Source organism: Brachyistius frenatus, unplaced genomic scaffold, assembly GCF_029030835.1.
Source record: "Brachyistius frenatus isolate BFR_SWC_R1_liver_20210118 unplaced genomic scaffold, ASM2903083v1 Contig_114, whole genome shotgun sequence".
Classification (NCBI taxonomy): domain Eukaryota; kingdom Metazoa; phylum Chordata; class Actinopteri; family Embiotocidae; genus Brachyistius; species Brachyistius frenatus.
Window position 1 is genome coordinate 229,951 of NW_027210713.1, and position 16,246 is coordinate 246,196.

A 16,246-nucleotide genomic window follows, 5' to 3' on the forward strand; every position below is an offset into this window, starting at 1 on the left:
TCTGAGATGGAAAGATGACATTTATATATATTTTTTTATATTATCGATATGATTCGTGTAATAATAGGTGATGTAATTCTACTAAATGTTTTTTTTGTTTTTCTAATTAGGTTTTCTGTAAAGTCCAAATCAAGATGCGGAAGTGCTGACGACGGCAAACCCCTCAACTCTTTGAGTAGCCTGGGTAAACAAGCTGCCCTGTAAAATATTTGTAAGGTAAATTGGGACTTCTTTCTCACATGATGTGTTTTTTTTCCAACACTCCGTAAAGGCATCATCCTCCTGGGTAGCGTGACTATCTGCGCAGCATGCAGCAGCGCGGTGGATCCATGTGCTTAAAGAAAAAAAAAAAAATAAGCTGCACCTCAAACTAAACTGAAAAAAAATAAAATAATGGTGAGTAATAGATGTGGTGTGAGTTTGGATACGTCGTCCACACCTCAGCACGTAAGCCGTCGAGCTTTTGTGCGAGACTCGTGGAAGTGTTGATTAATCAGGACGCTTACTGGGTTAGTTCTGGAAACACTGGTGGAATAAAAACCAAAACCATTTTGGATTGTTGTTGATGTGGGTCTATCGCGATGAATTCTGGGCATTCTCGCTCTGCCCTCCTTGGTCCTCCCAAACTTCACACAGCTGCATAAAGTTACAACTAAAATAATCACAAACACGCCGGAAGTGTGAAGATTTCGTATTAAAAAAATAAAGGTGTAAAAATCTTTATTGCGAGGGAATAAATAGGATCGTGTGAAAATCACACCGTTTAACGGATTTGAAGATGTTTTGAGGTAGCTCGCGGTACTGAAGGTGGTCATTCACGTCCTCTGCTGGGGGATCTTTACGCGAGGAGCGCAGGACGCGCACTCCGAGCGGTTTTAATTTGAAAATCTCTGCCGGAAGCCGCCCGCCCTCGCGCTGCGTTAAACTCGACACCGGTAGATGCTTCGCTCTCTCCATTCATTTTCAGTCGCATCCGAGCAGCGAGCCCTCCTCCCCTCCTGTTTCTCTCCGCCTGGAAAGATGGCTGCTCCGGTGGTGGTGAGAAGCTCCGGCCCGCCGCTCTGCCCGAGCTTCGCGGAGGTCTGCTCGTTCCTGGAGCGCTACGGACCGGCGCTGGACCTGCCCGAGATGACCTTCCCGCAGATGGAGCGGTATCTGCGGGACACGACGACAGGTGAGAGGGATCGGCGGGTTAAGGGTTCGTTGGCGGTGGGGGCGAAGAAGTGGTGGAAAGCTGCGACACTTGAAACCGGAGGAGAAGGGGGCCAAACACCACCACCACCACCACCACCACCATCATCATCATCGATGATGATGATGGTGGTGGTGGTGACGAAAAGTGTTGTGTGTGTGCGTGCGTGTGTGTGTGTGTGTGTGTGTGTGTGGTCCGGTGAAGCAGCGGAGGTGAGGCGATGGGCTTCACCGTACAACGGGTGGTGGTGGGGGGGTGGATGTTTTTTTTGTTCCGGGTTGGTCAGTTTTCCACAGAAAAGAGAGACTCAGTTTTAGTCCCAAGTTTGTGGAGAAGCGCTCGTGCGGAGGGGGGGAGAGAGCAGGCGCGCTAACACGAAGCTACAGCCCCCCTCCCCCTCCACCACCACCACCAACACCAACACCACCACCAACCCCCTCTCTCTCCCCTCCACCCACCACCACCACCACCCCCACCTTCTCATTTAACTCACTTTGTGTGTGTTTTGGTGTTGAACTTTAAGGGGGACGGATACAGACGGGACTACACCGTTTCGGTACGGGATCCCGCGTGGTTGTTTTTTTAAAAAAAAAAATTTTTTTTATTTTTTTATTTTTTTTAGTTTAGCGTCAAGTGACAGGTCCGTCGATCATGCTGCCGAGGCCGGTATTGATCTGTTCACGGGTAAAACTTGAAGCGGGAGCCGTGATGCGGCACCGCCGAGGTGACCACACGCCGCCGACCAGCGAGGCTCCGGAGGGCTGTCAGGTGTAATTTTTCCCCGGCCTTGCCTCGCAGGCGGCCGGGCAGAGGGATGACAACAGCGTCCTCTCCTTTAAATGGATCGATCATGTTTGGTCCACGGTTTCTGTAGTTTTTTGTTGTTGTTGTTGTTGTTTTTTGCTTCGATCTATAATTTATGCAGCTGTCAAAAACTGAGCGAGCGGTGTTGAATAATTAAAAAAAAACAACAACAACAACAACAACAACACTGGATGTTATTTTCTGTGTGGAGATAGTGGCTGTCAAATCTGCGCAGGCGCGGTAGAGACTTTAGCAGTTGGCTAACTAATTAGCTTCGAGGATTCCGTCTGCTTTTAATCAAAGCACAACTCGGAGACCAACAGTTAATTTACCACTTTATGGGTCGCTGTAAACAAATGTCTCAGAGTCATTATCTGTCGTAAAAGGTACTTTGCAAACCGCGTCGGACTGTCTCGCTTGATTAGCTAGCTGAGCGTCAGTGACCGTTAGCTTCCACGGCGCACAATTAGCCCACCGAATAAAGTTCAACATTATCAACATCTCTGCTGCAGACAGCTCGGGTTATTTCTTTGGCGTTTTTCGGACATGGTTCACTGCGTCTACGCGGCTGGGATTTAGTCTGAGCTGATAATGTGAGAACGTAGAAAAATGTTAGTTTAATGTTAACCACAAGAGAAAACTGGAATTTCCTGTAAATTCAAGGGTTCCGTAACAGCATCACGTTGGACCACACAGAGAGAACTTGTAAAATGTGTTTTACTTTATTTTATTATTCACATGTTTTAAGGCTGTTTATTTTTGTCAAAATTGTTGTTACACATTTAAATATGTATTTTTTTTTAAAGCAGAATATAGATTTATAACAGTATAATAGCACATTGTATTCTGATAACCTTAATACAAATGACTACAAACCCATATTGAGATAAATATCGGAGATTTTAATAGAGGTCCGGCGACTGTACGAGTGTGTTTACATTTACACAGCTGCTTACAGTGAACACGGGGCATCACAGAGAACTTCTGATCAACTGGACTAACATTAAAATGGAAAAAGTCTTGAAAGGTTTTCTGAAAATTTTACATTTAACTGAGATAGCTGGCCCCTAATTTTGTGAACCACTGACAGAGCAAACGTCTATTTACCCAACACTGAGTGAGCAATGTAAAATATGGATAACTTAGCACATCATAAACAATGTTAATAATACTTCCTGTGCAGAGATTTTTTATTGCAGAAAACATTTTGCATATTCTAAGCCTCAAACTAAGCCGTCTGTTTTCATCGCTGGTCTTTAAACTGCACCGATAAACTCACTCGTGAGCCCCCAGAATTTAAGGTGCTACACGTCATACCAAATGCGTTATTGGCAGTAAGCTGTTTGTGCCTGTATGATCACAGTTTACATTTACAGGTCAAATCATAAATGTAATTTTATTTATGCATTCAGCAGTGGTCGGCAGTTTCCACCAGCTGTGGGTAGAAATGTGACTTAAAAATAAAAGCAAGTGCTTTGTTTAGGTTGAAAGGTGTTATTACAGAACTCTAACAGAACAGTTCTGTACAGTTTACAGATCTGACTACATTTTTTTCAGATAAAAAAAAATATCATCCATCATCATCCTTCTAGAGATGTTTTTTAAAAGAATATATAATTTCTGCATATGTTGCAGCCAGTTAAATGTGTAATTTAAAATTTGTTACAGTTAGGAAGTCAGTTGTTTTCATTAAATATGCCCCAAAAGAAAAATCTAAAACTGGACAAAACTAAATATATATCCTGCTTTTAATTGATCTAACACACATTCAGTGCTGCCGTGTCGCTGTGCATCTTTTTAGTTGCAACCTGCTGAAAATTAGCTTTATGCCGACTCTTTTATAAGATATAAAATAGAAACATTCATGTTTATTATTGCCCACGGCCCCTTATGAATAAATAATAACATGAACAGTGTAACATGTAAATGTAAATTTCACCCCAGTGTTTTGTGACATGATTAGATCAATGATGTCACAAAACACTGGGGTGAAATTCCCGAGATTCTGGAAGAGAAATAAGTTCTGGTCCTGCTGTAAGAACAACAACACTGCAGATGGCTTTAAAGTTGTGCTCCAGGGCACTTCAGTCAGGCAAATGTTTGTTGACGTTGGAGTTGAGGTGACTTACGAAAAGTTAACAAGAACAGTGTCAACGTTTCTCATCACCGTGTGTGTGTGGTTTTTTTTTTTGTTTTTTTTAGTCCCTAAACCTCTTGTGGAGCTCCATGTGAAGCTGCTCCGGAAACTGGGGAGGTCTGTGACGACGGACCGCTGGGAGAAATACCTGGCCAAGGTGAGTTGCTGCTCAGTGCTTTGGTTTTTGCGGAGGCGTTAGGTGATATGGATATGTGTATTTATTCAGAAAACTCTGACCTTTTCTGAGTTCATCTAATCCTTGTCTCCTGCAGGTCTGCCAGGAGTTGAACAGTACCTGGGCATGGGAGCTGGAGCAGAAGGGCTACCAGGAGATGTCCATGGAGTGCAAGTCAAGCATCCTGAAAGTATGACACAGTGCATTTTCTTCATTATATAACAGGCTGAACATATATTTAGTGAGTGCAACTACTACATGTACCTGTCATGTCTCTCCCCCTGCTCCTATTCTTTCCTGACATCCTGACCCGTCAGTATCTCTGCGAGTGTCAGTTTGATGACAACCTGAAGTTCAAGATGGTGGTCAACGACGAGGACCCAGAGAAGATGCGTCTACAGCCTATCGGCCGGGACCGGCAGGGCTTGATGTACTGGCTGCAGCTGGACCAGGAGCAGAACATCCGGCTGTACACGGAGGAGCAGGACGACCTGGACGGGTCCACCTGGAAGTGCATCGTCAGGTAGTACAGCTGTCCAAGTAAATTGCAAATTAACATGATGCCATTAAACTCTCCTCTCAGTTTTTCTTCTGGTGGTTGAATCGTTTGTTGCATCAGAGGCTGCGGGGTCTCATCGGTTCACCACTTTCTGCTCTTCAGCCTAATTCAAAATCTGTCTTCTCAGGACTCGTAACGACCTGGCAGAGGCTCTGGAGCTACTGAAGGCCCAGGTTGAGCCAAGCCTCAATCAGGACCAGAACCAGACTGGATCCAGGAGCGCCAGCCCCGTGGCTAAAGATGCAGGTATGTCCGGCTAATGAGGAGCCTGGATTGAAGGGTTTAATAACATTTTAACAGACAAAAAAAACATTTAAAGGTTCATGTCATCTTTTCACATTTACATTAGTTTAAGGTTTTGACTGAATGTCCATACGAGATGCAACTAAGAGCTAAAACAGAACGACTTCTAAAATGGCAAAAATAACTCGAAACAATTACCAAGAAAAGTTAATACATAATAAACTGATATAATTGAAAATTAACTAAATCACAAAACTGTGGTTAGAACAGAGATGCAGCACAAAACAATGTGATTTCTATCATCAAAGAGAAAAGTGCTCGTCGAATAATCTAAAGTTAAACAACCAAAAAGTATCGAAAAGTCCAACATGTCAATATTTTCTCACTTGTTGTAAGTGTGACCCGACAGGAGGAACCAGAGGGGGAAAACTTCAATAGGCCAAGATTGTTTGTTTGAAAGGCACTGAGTTTAGTTTTTGTAGCCAATCATTTATTGAGTTTCGTGTGTGTGTGTGTGTGTGTGTGTGTGTGTGTGTGTGTGTGTGTGTGTGTGTGTGTGTGTGTGTGTGTGTGTGTGTGTGTGTGTTTTAATGATGCAGGAGATGAGGCTGTTGGAAGCACCAACACAGAAGCCTCCAAAACTGCAGAAGGACACACGGACAGCAAGATGGTCGACCCTGTTCAGGAGGAGAAACCCACGGGAGAAGGTATGGAGATGAAAGAAACTGTTCTCCTACGTTTACATTGTGTTTCATGAGAAAGGCTCGCTGGAATAAAGACTAACGATGCTTTAATAAAATCTGTAAATCAACTTCAAATCTGATGAAACAATCTGATCAACAAATAGGAAAAAAACTGTCCTTATCCAGACTCAAATTACAGATGTTGTGCAAACACACAGCTTCTTAAACTCACAGGGCACCAGGACACACAACAGTTTACCTGTTGGACAGATTTTTTTGAATGGATTGAAGTCCAACTAGTTCAGACTTGATTATTATTATTATTATTATATTATGCAAAATATACTCCAGAAAGGAACTCAAAACCATCAATATGAGGCATAACACGACCACAAATAGAGCAAAAGGACTCATATGAGAAACAAACTGAGCACAAAAACAGCAGAATAACCCGATGGTCAGATTGAATGGTTGTTATTTTGGTTTTGCAGTGGTGAAGCTGGAGCAGACGGCGCCAATCAAGCAGGAAAACTCTGACGCTGAGGTGAAAGAAGAGAAGACGGACTGCAGACCGTCAGTGTTCGATAACCGCGTCAGCACCATCACCACCGTCATCAAATCAGAATCCCGGGACGCAGACGCCCCCAGAAACGCCGTGTCAGTCGTCATGGCACCCGGTGTGACCAAACAGGAAATAAACAAGGAAGAGGAGGCAGAGCGGGCAGTCGTCAGGAGCAACCAGCAGGCCAAGATACCACTGAAGAAGAGGGAGCTGAAGCTCGCAGAGAGCTTCCACAGCAACCACCTGAACAACAGTAACAGCAGTAGTATTATTGTTTGTAACCCTTCAGTGATCCAGACCAAGGACAGTCACAGTCGGGAGGGGAAGATGTCCAACTCGTTAGCACCCCCTGGTGGTCCGGCTGCTCCACAGCAGCAGCAGCAGCTCGTGGTCACAGCATCGAGGCAAGAACTGACCAACGGGAGGGCGTCTCTCCTGCCATCACACAAAGAGGGACAAAATGGCGTCATAGGGGTCATAGGTCAAGTCAGCGTTTTAGGTCACGTAGGGGTCATCCGGAGCCCATCTGAGCGTCACAGGGCCCCCGGTGCCGAGCAGCAGGAACAAAACGGGCCCAGTTTAGACCTCCGGGGCTCCAGAGCTGCGGAGGAGATGAGGGAAGTGAGCCGGCAGTCGGTGCTGGTGAGGAAGGGGCCGACCGAAGGGGAGACGGCCCCGGCAGCCACCACGCTTCCTCCTCACGCAGCGACCGAGGCTCAGACACAGAGACAACCACCGGCGGCGTCCTTAAAACCCGATCAGCTCCCCGAAGTCGTGGACAGAAAAGAGGATCCTGTCGCCGTTTGCTCGACGTCTCAGTCCTCAGAGGAACCCGGGAGACAAACGGCAGAAGACAAGGGTGGAAAAACAACAGAGGAGCAGAAAACTGAGAGCAGCAGTCGCCAACAGACGGATGACAACCCGGACGAGAAGGAGGAGAGGAGAGGGGAGGTGTCGGAGTGCCACGTGGCCGTAGTGTTGAGGAAAAGTGACCACGAAAAGAGCCCGAGCACTGTAGCGAAGGAGGAGGCCGAGTCAGGCGGCGCTGCTTCACTCCTCAGAGCAGACCAGCGGGACAAGAAGATCCACCAGGGGGGAGGGATCAACGGCAGGCTGGCGGCCCAGGTCAGGCTCAAAGACATCGGGCTTGGAGCAGAGCAGAGGCAGGTTCCTCTGGAGGAAGCATCGTCTGAGCTCCAGAAAGAAGGAATCAGGCTGAAGATCAAGATTCCTCCCCACCGGAGGAACAAGCTGAGGGGAAAAGGCGGGAAGGAGGAGGAGAAAGAGAAAGAGAGAGAGCAGGAGGTGCAAGAGGAAGGGAGGCAGCTGAGGAGATCTGCCAGGATTTGCAGGTGTGTGTAATAAAATTCATGTAATTGGTAGATCAGAGAATAAACATCATGTTTGTCTCCATGTTTGTAATATCATCTTGGGCCGATTCGATTCTGATCATACATTCATCCCATCTACACCTTTTTTCTTGAAGATCATCTGCTTTGCCAACCTGCAGGCCGAGCTCAAAGGCGGCCGACAGCCAGAAAAAGAAACCACAAAAAAAACAGGCACAACCTGCCAGAACAAGGGACGAAGGGGAGGAGGAGGAGGAAGAGGAGGATGAGGAAGAAGAGGAGGAAGAGGAGGAGGAAGATGATGAAGAGGACCCGAGCTCAGCCACAAAGAAAGACAGAAAAACCGAAGCCGTTGGGCAAATTAGGAAACGAAGGGTAACCAGTTTCCGTCTGTGTCCTGTGAGAATGAACACGTCATCTTCTTTATCCATTACTATCCGTGTGACCGTCTCTCCTGGTGCATCTTCAGGGTAAACGGAGGCACCGACGCCCCCGCTGGTCCAACATCCGCACAAAGAGACGCAAACTGAACGAGGGAGGGGAGGCGGAGGAGCGGGGGAGGAAGCGAGGCGAGGAGGACGAGGAGAGCGAGGGAGGCAGCGACTCGGAGGAAGGTTCATGTAAATCAGAGGAGCTTCCCAGTGAGGACGCCTGCACTCACTGCGGCCTGCCCAACCACCCCGAACTGGTGAGAGGGGGAGAGTGCGTGAGACGCCATCAGACAGTTCAGAGAGCGTTTCCGAGCAGCAGCGCACCGCTCCGTGTTTGTTGGCAACAGAAGCGGTCTCTGAACGTCTTGATCGCACCTCATAAAGTGTCAACAATAATGATCATTGCGCAATAAGAAGCCATCTCAGCACTTAAATTACAATTATATTGGCAGGAAATGAAGCAAATTGTCAGATTTAGAAGCCAAAACCAGCAAAAGTCTGACGATGTTTTCTGACTGAAACAACAAATCTGTCATCAAAGTAAAAAAAACAAACAACAACAACCAGAAAATACTGAAGCCATTTAAAGGCTGTGTGCAGGTAACCATCATCATCGGTGTGTGTGTGTGTGTGTGTGTTTGTGTGTGTGCGTGCGCGTCCTCAGATCCTGCTGTGCGACTCCTGTGACAGCGGATACCACACCGCCTGTCTGCGCCCGCCGCTCATGCTGATCCCCGACGGAGAGTGGTTCTGCCCGCCCTGCCAACACGTGAGCCGCTATTCATATTTAAAACCCGACAGTTACTCAGTGAGCTAAGCGCTGCTGTCAGACACCAAACATGCTTAAAGTCCCAAAATGCTACTTAAACACAAACGTGCTGCCGCACGAGAAGAACCGTCAGGTCCGAGAATAAACCGGCGACATCATTCACAGACTGTTTTGGTTTTTCTCTCCTTCAGAAGCTGCTGTGTGAGAAACTGGAGGAGCAGCTGCAGAATCTGGACAGCGCTCTGAAGAAAAGAGAGCGAGCAGAGAGGAGGTACACGCGCGCGCGCGCACACACACACACACACACACACACACACACACACACACACACACACACACACACACACACACTACGATCAGGCAAAAAAAAGACAAGCTCTTCATTGTCTCTCCTGTCAGGAGGGAGCGGCTGGTGTACGTCGGCATCAGTGTGGAGAACATCATTCCTGTGAGTGACGTCTTTAAGTTGTTATGTTTTAAATGCATTTTATTTCATTGTCTTTTCTTTTAAATTACATTTTAACATGTTTTTATGCTCCTTTAAATCTGTTTTTGTGTAATTTTCTTCCTGTAAAGCACTTTGAGCTGCAATTATTTAATGAAAGCTGCTAAACAACTACAGTTTCTTCTTCTTATTATTATCATTCATAATTTTTTGTCATTGTGCCACATCAGTGTTGAGACAACACTTTGGAATAATTATCAGTTTCAGTATCAACAGTGAGAATGAATTGAGAGTATTTTAAAAGTTGTTAATCTTCAAGATAATTCTAATCCTCTAGAGCGTGTGTTTGTTGTGAAGCCAACATTGGCTCATATTTTTGTCTCTGCCGTCTCAGGAGGGAGACGAGGAGGAAGAGGAGAAGACCACAAAGAAGAAGGATCCCAAAAAGAGCAAAAATCTGGGGAGGAGATCGACCAGGACCAGGAAGCACATCAGCTACAGGTGGGTGTGGCCTGGCAGGGGGTCAAAGGTGACAAGGGGTGGGGGTGGGGGGGTTACCAACAATAACACACTGTGCGAATCCTCCGAGGCGTAAGAAAGCTGTAGAGTGAGTAAACCATCGTTTACATTCATGTTGGACAGCTTCTTAATAATGACTATCTGCCCTCCGACAACCAAAAGAGAAACTACGATCAATAACTGAATGATAACTGAGATCAGAAGCTGTGATCATCTGTTGCGTTGCAGGTTTGATGACTTTGACGACGCCATCGACGAGGCTATCGAGGAGGACATCCGGGACCTCTGTGGAGGTGAGTGCTCCGTTCAAAGGTCCGTGAACTGCTTTGTTTGTGTTTTTAAAATGTTTGTTTCGTCCAGCTGCTGGTTAACGTGAGTTTCTGCAGGTTGTCGATACAATTTTAAACGACATGACTTTGACCCAGAACCTAAACTGAACCGCTGTCCCTCAGGAGCAGGACGGGGCAACGAGATCACCGCCATCCTGTCGGAGGACGGGAAGGAGGGCCAGCGGCCAATCAGAAGCCAGACTCGTGCTGCCAGGAACAGGAAGAGGCGGCGACTGAACGACCTGGAGAGCGACAGCACGGCGGCCGAGAGCGAAGACGAATTCATGCTCAGCAACAGGTAACAAGCGTTTCTTCAGAGGTCTCCGTCCTCTCTTCTGTCTGGTGTTCTGGCTCATTCCTCCTCCTCCTTTTCCTCCTCCCACAGCTCAGAGGACGAGGATTTTGCCGCGTCCGGGGCGGACGACGACGAGGAGGAGGAGGAAGAGGCGGGCAGCGACGTGGCCTGCTGGGACGGAGGCAGCCGCTCCAAACGGGCGCAGAAAGGGACGCCGAAACACAAACCCAGCAGGACCCAACGCCGGGGCCGGAAACGGCTGAGACGGCGGCGGAGACGCTCCTCGGAGGAAGAGGAGGAGGAGAGCGAGGAAGAGATGGGTGAGTGCGCGACTCGATTGGATTTCACCGCTCGCGAGCGTGTTGGTGCTCCTTTTGAAACCTCGTCGTTGTCACCCGCCGTCTCTCCGTCTGCTCCCCCCAGACTCCGACCAGTTCAGCAACATGACCGACAGCGACGCGGAAAAAAAGAGGCGGGGCCTGAGGCGGGGCCAGCGGCAGCAGGTGAACTACCGCGAGACGTCGGAGTCGTCGGAGAACTCGCGGGCCTCCCCCGACAGGAAGAAGCCGAGACCCCGCGGACGACCTCGCAAGGAGCGTCTGTCGAGCGACTACAGCGACGGTCAGTGAACTCAGAGGAACTCGCGCAGGTCACGTGTTCGGCCGGCCGGTAAATACGATGTCACGCAGAAAAACCAGCCGACGCTCAAATGGAAGAAATCAAATCCATCAAATATTTAGAAACAGTAGGTTTAAAAGTTGTCATTTGTAACCCGCTAACTGCTGAAGCACATTTTTCTATTAGATTATTAAAACCGCTGCATTCATGGGAATTTGTTTTCCGTTAGTTTTGCAGTTCATGATGATTTTCATTCGGTAATAGTGAAGGGAATCTTTCTTCTGTCTCGTTTTGTCATCCAACAAAATTATTGTCTGGTTTCAGTTCAGGAACGTTATTTGTTCTTTGTTTTGAGTTTTTGTGTGAAGTCGATAATTCAGCCGTGATTTCTTCTTTCTTCATTCACGTTCTCTTCTTGTTTTCAAGTCAGGAGCTGAATTTGTCTTTTTCTTTTTCCTTCAGCGTCGCCGTCTTCCAGAGACTCAGAGGAGGAGGACGATTACGAAGACGAGGAGGAAGATGACCAGAGAAGGAGAGCGAGCAGGAAGAGAAGAGAGGAGGAGGAACTCCGGAGAAAGAGGACGAGAGAAAAGCGGAGGAGGTGCGGAGACGAGGACGAGGACGGACAGAGAGGGAGGCGGCTGAAGAGGAGACGGCTGGAGGAGGGTGAGGACCGAGACAAGCGGAGGAGACTAAAGAGGACAGACCGAGACGAGGAGAACCCGGAGAAAATGGGCCGGGGGAGGAGGAGAGAGATCCTGTTGCAGCAGAGGCGCAAGAGACTCGCTCAGATGCTGAAGAAACGGCGGCCGTCGACTGACGAGTCGGACGACTCCGAGTCCTCCGACTCCGAGTCGTCTTCGGAGGAAGATCGTCCCATCCGCAAAAGACTCAACCGCATCGACTCCGACGACGACGAGGAGGAAGACGAGGAGGAAGAGGGCGGGAGGCAGAAGTTGATGACCAAAAAGTCTTCAGCGGTGGAGAGGAGTGCCGACAGCAGACACGACAGCGACGCTCAGGAAAAGGAAAAGGGGCGGGGCCGCAGCCTGTCTCCGTCTAACGGACACCGGACCTCCAGAGGCCCCAAGCCGGGGGACGGAAGTCCCTCCGTGCCCAGGGACAGTGCAGGGTCAGGCAGGCAGGGGAGGCACAACGGCCCTTTACATCCAGAGGAGGAGAAAGAAGAAGAAGAAGAAGAAGAAGAAGAAGAGGAGGATGAAGAGGATGAAGAGGAGGAGGAGGACGAAGGTCAGACAGACTCATTAAACTCTGTCCAGAACAGCGTACAGTCATGATGGCTGTCTGGGTGAACAACGCTCGCTTCTTTGTTTTCTTTTAACCGTCACCCACAGACCACCATTCAAACTGGACACACACACACACACACACACACACACACACACACACACACACACACACACACACACACACACACACACACACACACACACACACACACACGTGCACACACACACACGCACGCACGCACACACACCACCTCCTCTCACTCCCCCCGTCTTTGCTCCTCTTCGTCGCTGTTGTATTGTGGTAGATGCTATCCACCTTCGCAGGCTGTGTGTCGCAGCAGAGACTCGTGGTTCCCTCTTGACACTCGCAGCCGGCCGGACCAAACGCTTCACGTCCCCGAGTCACACCGGCTCCTCTCCGACGGGACTGCGCCGCACCACAACGGTGGATTCATCCCGAGTCGGACACAGGAGTTTGTTTGTAGTGTACCTCATTCTAAAAATCACTTCATCATTCTCTTAGCAGCTAATAACCCGCCGCCGAGGAGGGCGTCGGCGTCGGACCGAACTCTGCTGCTCGGAGAGACCAAACGCAGTATTTGAAGTTTTTAAACCCGGCCGAACAAAAAAGAAAATGGGCTTCAGGAAATTGTGACCGATCACTATTTTCTGATGTTTTATAGACTAAAGTATTCATCATAGTAGTCGGCAGATTGATTGACGATGAAAATAATTAGTCCAAGCTCCGATGATTATGAGGTGCGATCAAAACGTTCCAAAACTTCCCGTTTCCCTCAAACGTAGCGCAGCAGCGACGCACACGGAGCAGCGGGAGGCCGCGACCTTCACGTGGACGTATTCAGGATACATCTGTGGATTCGACACGTTCACGGGACCGCTGGTGCCTGAACGTTTGGGATTTCGCCCGAAACTGGAGCAGAGAAACATCAGATTTCTGGTCCCGATTTTTGGGGCACAGAAAGAAGTCGCAGTGAGTCAAGTCCCGTGGTTTGCGAGCGGCGTGTTGTGATGCTGGAGAACCTTGTTGCCATGGCGCCACAGTTCAGGTGGGTTTTTTTTTCCCCCCTCAGACGCCTCAGGAGGTCCCGGTAGGACTCGGTGCCTGACGCTGGGGGACGAACTTAGAAAACGTGCTTGTGAAGAGTTGCAGCTCCTCCTGCTCCGTGTGCATTCCCGCGCTGCTCTCCGGCCTCGTTCATCTCCACCGTGCGGTGACTTTATTCTCGAGGAACAACTGAACCCAAAAATGGGCCAAAAAAAAAAAAAAAACAACAACGTAGAAAAGTTGTCGGCTGAAACCAGAATGAAGTCACGGAGTCTTCCTGGTTTATGGAAGTTCAGCGGTTCAGTTTTAGAAGTATTTGGTCTTTAAGTCCTCCTCGAGGACCGATGTCTCTCCGACGGCCAAAGTGTTCGCTATCGCCGCTCGCTCGGTTCGTCCCCCCCCCCCCCCGCCCCCCTCTCCCTCCCTCGGGCCGGCGGGCTCACGTTTGCTGTACATATTTTTGCCTGTACGCTGTCCCTTGTAAGATAATAGATGTCCTGTTCTCTTAGTCCTCTTGTAAAATATAGTGTTATATTTTCTATATGAAGCATCGAGAGGAGGAGAGATGCTGCTGCTGCGAGCGACGCGTCCATCGAACGATCGATCGATCGATCGACCGATCGATCGGCTCTCAGCTGCGAGTCCATCAGCGGTTTGTTTGTTTTGTTTTGAGATTCTCGCGGCCGTCGATTTGTGTGAAATGAGACCAGCGTGGAGCCCGTTCACGAGTGAAAATGTCACACGGAGCCGAACACTGCTGACGTGTGCTTGAAGGTTTTTGACATTCGGCGTCCCCGAGTCGGGGCGCCGGGAGGTTTTCAGAGAGAACAAAGCTTTATTTTATGATCGAGGCTCAGGGGGAAGAAAACCAATCAAACAGTTGTTTCTCAGCTTCTGGATCACTGGTGGGAACTTGCGCTCGTAATTCCCGTAACTCCACACAGTCGGATCACTGTTGAGGCTTTAAACGAGTTCGCTCCTGCTGTTCACAGGCTCCACTTCTCTTTGAATTTTGTTTAAACCGCTGGCCTCGAGAGCTTCATTTTAACTTTTTAAAATCAGCATTTTAAGATGAAATAGATGGTGATTCAACTTCAGGCCTGTATTTATCAAACTCAACTACATCTGAGCTCTAATAAGCCAAATTAGGAGTAAAAAAAAAAAAAAAAAAGTTGACTGAATATGAGAAATGGAACAAGTTTTATCAACTAGTTTTCTTCTACAGACACGAGCAACATTCAAGCGATCACCTGTTTGTACATTAATGTACGTCTGCTATATTCTTCATTCATTTTAGTCAGTAACATCTGGTTCTGCAAAAAAAACAATAATGTATCATTTATATTATAAATATATAGTCAGGGATGAAATAATTGGCTGAAATAGAAACGCTAACAAAATGAGGCAGATAAAGAAAAGCTGGTGATTTTACGTCAGAAAAAGAATTAAGTACGAAGTGCAAACAAAGTTAATACAACATTTATTATGTATCTTGTTCATCATGACTGATCGCAAGAATCTGATATTAACCAACGTTTCTTTGAAATTGAAAATTGCCTCAGAAATTCGCTGAATAATTTTTATCTTTAAGTCCTATGAAAGTGGAAGATTTCTTTATTTGAATTGGCCTCCGTCCGAGGTAAAAGCCAAGTTTACCGTTTTCTTATTGGCGTGAGGTTCCTCCTGAATTTGGTTTGAAGCTGCAAGAAATCCATTTTGTTTTAACAAACTTCGCGGTCCAGCGGTGCAACAGCCAGAGAGGATTGTTGTCTATCTGATCTCAACACTAACACAGCCAGTAATTCTGCTTTTTAACAAACCTTTGCTCTCATATATTCCCATAAAAAGCAAAAGTGAAGACGCACAAGAAGCCAAACTGTCACGTGACACGCAAGAGTTTATTTTTCTTCTTCTTTTGTTCCATTTTAAAATTGAGGTGAATTTAAGTCACCTGTACGTACCGAGCGTCTGAAGAGGCGATGATCCGTAAAAAAAAAAACTTTCAAAAAAAAAAAAAACCCAGCAGCCGGGAGAGTTCTCCATTAAAATGATTCATTAGATCGCAGTCCGAACCCTGACGGAAGCACCGATGTTCTTTGACTATATCCTGTATAATCATCTTAAAGAACGTGTTGTAATGATTCAAAAAAATGAGTCTATAAATCAGGAAAATGATCAAAACCAGCTGATTTTTTTTTTTTTTTTTTTTGCATTAAAGTGAGATCTAGATAAAGTTTTTTGAAGATAAAATATTTTAAAATTGTTAAAAGATTGAACTGTTAAGCAGAGTGGGGGATCTCTGCCTGGCTGGAGTTTGAAATGTTCCAGGTACTTTTCCTGCGGTCGTTCAGGTGTTGTGGGAAAATAAACACCAGTTACAGATAAAAAAAATTAAAAAAATTAAAAAAAAAAAAGCTCCTCTGAGCACCCGTTTCTACTTCTGACCATGTGTTTAAAAAGGGAGTTCAGGAAAATCCTGCAGTGATTTTTTTTTTTTGGATCATTCAATTTGAGGTTTTACTTTTAAAACAAGAATGAAATCTGACTCCGTGTCCTTTTTAAAGAAAGATGAAGCTCCCCGTCTGTTTGAGGGCAGATCGATGGGCTCTCTCTCTCTCGCCTCTGTGGCACAATCTGTTGGCTTTCAAGTGTTCAGACTGGCACCAGTGGATGTGAATGCGGCTCCTTCCATTTCTCTGTTGTACTGTTACTGTAGTACTGCTGTAACATAAATGTTTTCTAAGTTATTAAAAACCGACATCCCAGGCATCTCCTCAAAAACACAACAGCGTCTGTTTTTGTTTAGCATTTTCAACCGTC

General features: G+C 47.1%; 1 protein-coding gene across 2 annotated transcripts; it reads left to right on the forward strand.

Annotated features, from left to right (window-relative positions):
• The first annotated feature begins 948 nt into the window (after positions 1-948).
• rsf1a (remodeling and spacing factor 1a) lies at positions 949-15,840 on the forward strand. Of its 2 annotated transcripts, none has more exons than XM_069712970.1 (18): positions 949-1,174; positions 4,199-4,290; positions 4,406-4,498; positions 4,626-4,831; positions 4,995-5,113; positions 5,710-5,817; positions 6,285-7,707; positions 7,866-8,079; positions 8,174-8,392; positions 8,800-8,904; positions 9,096-9,175; positions 9,304-9,352; positions 9,744-9,850; positions 10,097-10,161; positions 10,321-10,495; positions 10,583-10,812; positions 10,916-11,113; positions 11,573-15,840. In XM_069712970.1, exons 1-18 carry the CDS (start codon positions 1,021-1,023, stop codon positions 12,406-12,408), a joined length of 4,473 nt encoding a protein of 1,490 aa, XP_069569071.1. In that variant the 5' UTR covers positions 949-1,020; the 3' UTR covers positions 12,409-15,840. The 2 variants fall into 2 exon arrangements, with proteins under 2 accessions (XP_069569071.1, XP_069569070.1); XM_069712969.1 differs by having other exon boundaries at positions 950-1,174; positions 7,842-8,079.
• The last annotated feature ends 406 nt before the right edge of the window (positions 15,841-16,246 follow it).

What these genes read in the sequence shown, in the direction of transcription:
- rsf1a (XM_069712969.1), top strand. Translation starts at nt 1,021, where the DNA reads ATGGCTGCTCCGGTGGTGGTGAGAAGCTCCGGCCCGCCGCTCTGCCCG. An exon ending in GGAGAAACCCACGGGAGAAG is followed by an intron (nt 5,818 to 6,284) that starts GTATGGAGATGA and finishes TTGGTTTTGCAG; the next exon opens with TGGTGAAGCTGGAGCAGACG. An exon ending in CATCCGGGACCTCTGTGGAG is followed by an intron (nt 10,162 to 10,320) that starts GTGAGTGCTCCG and finishes GCTGTCCCTCAG; the next exon opens with GAGCAGGACGGGGCAACGAG.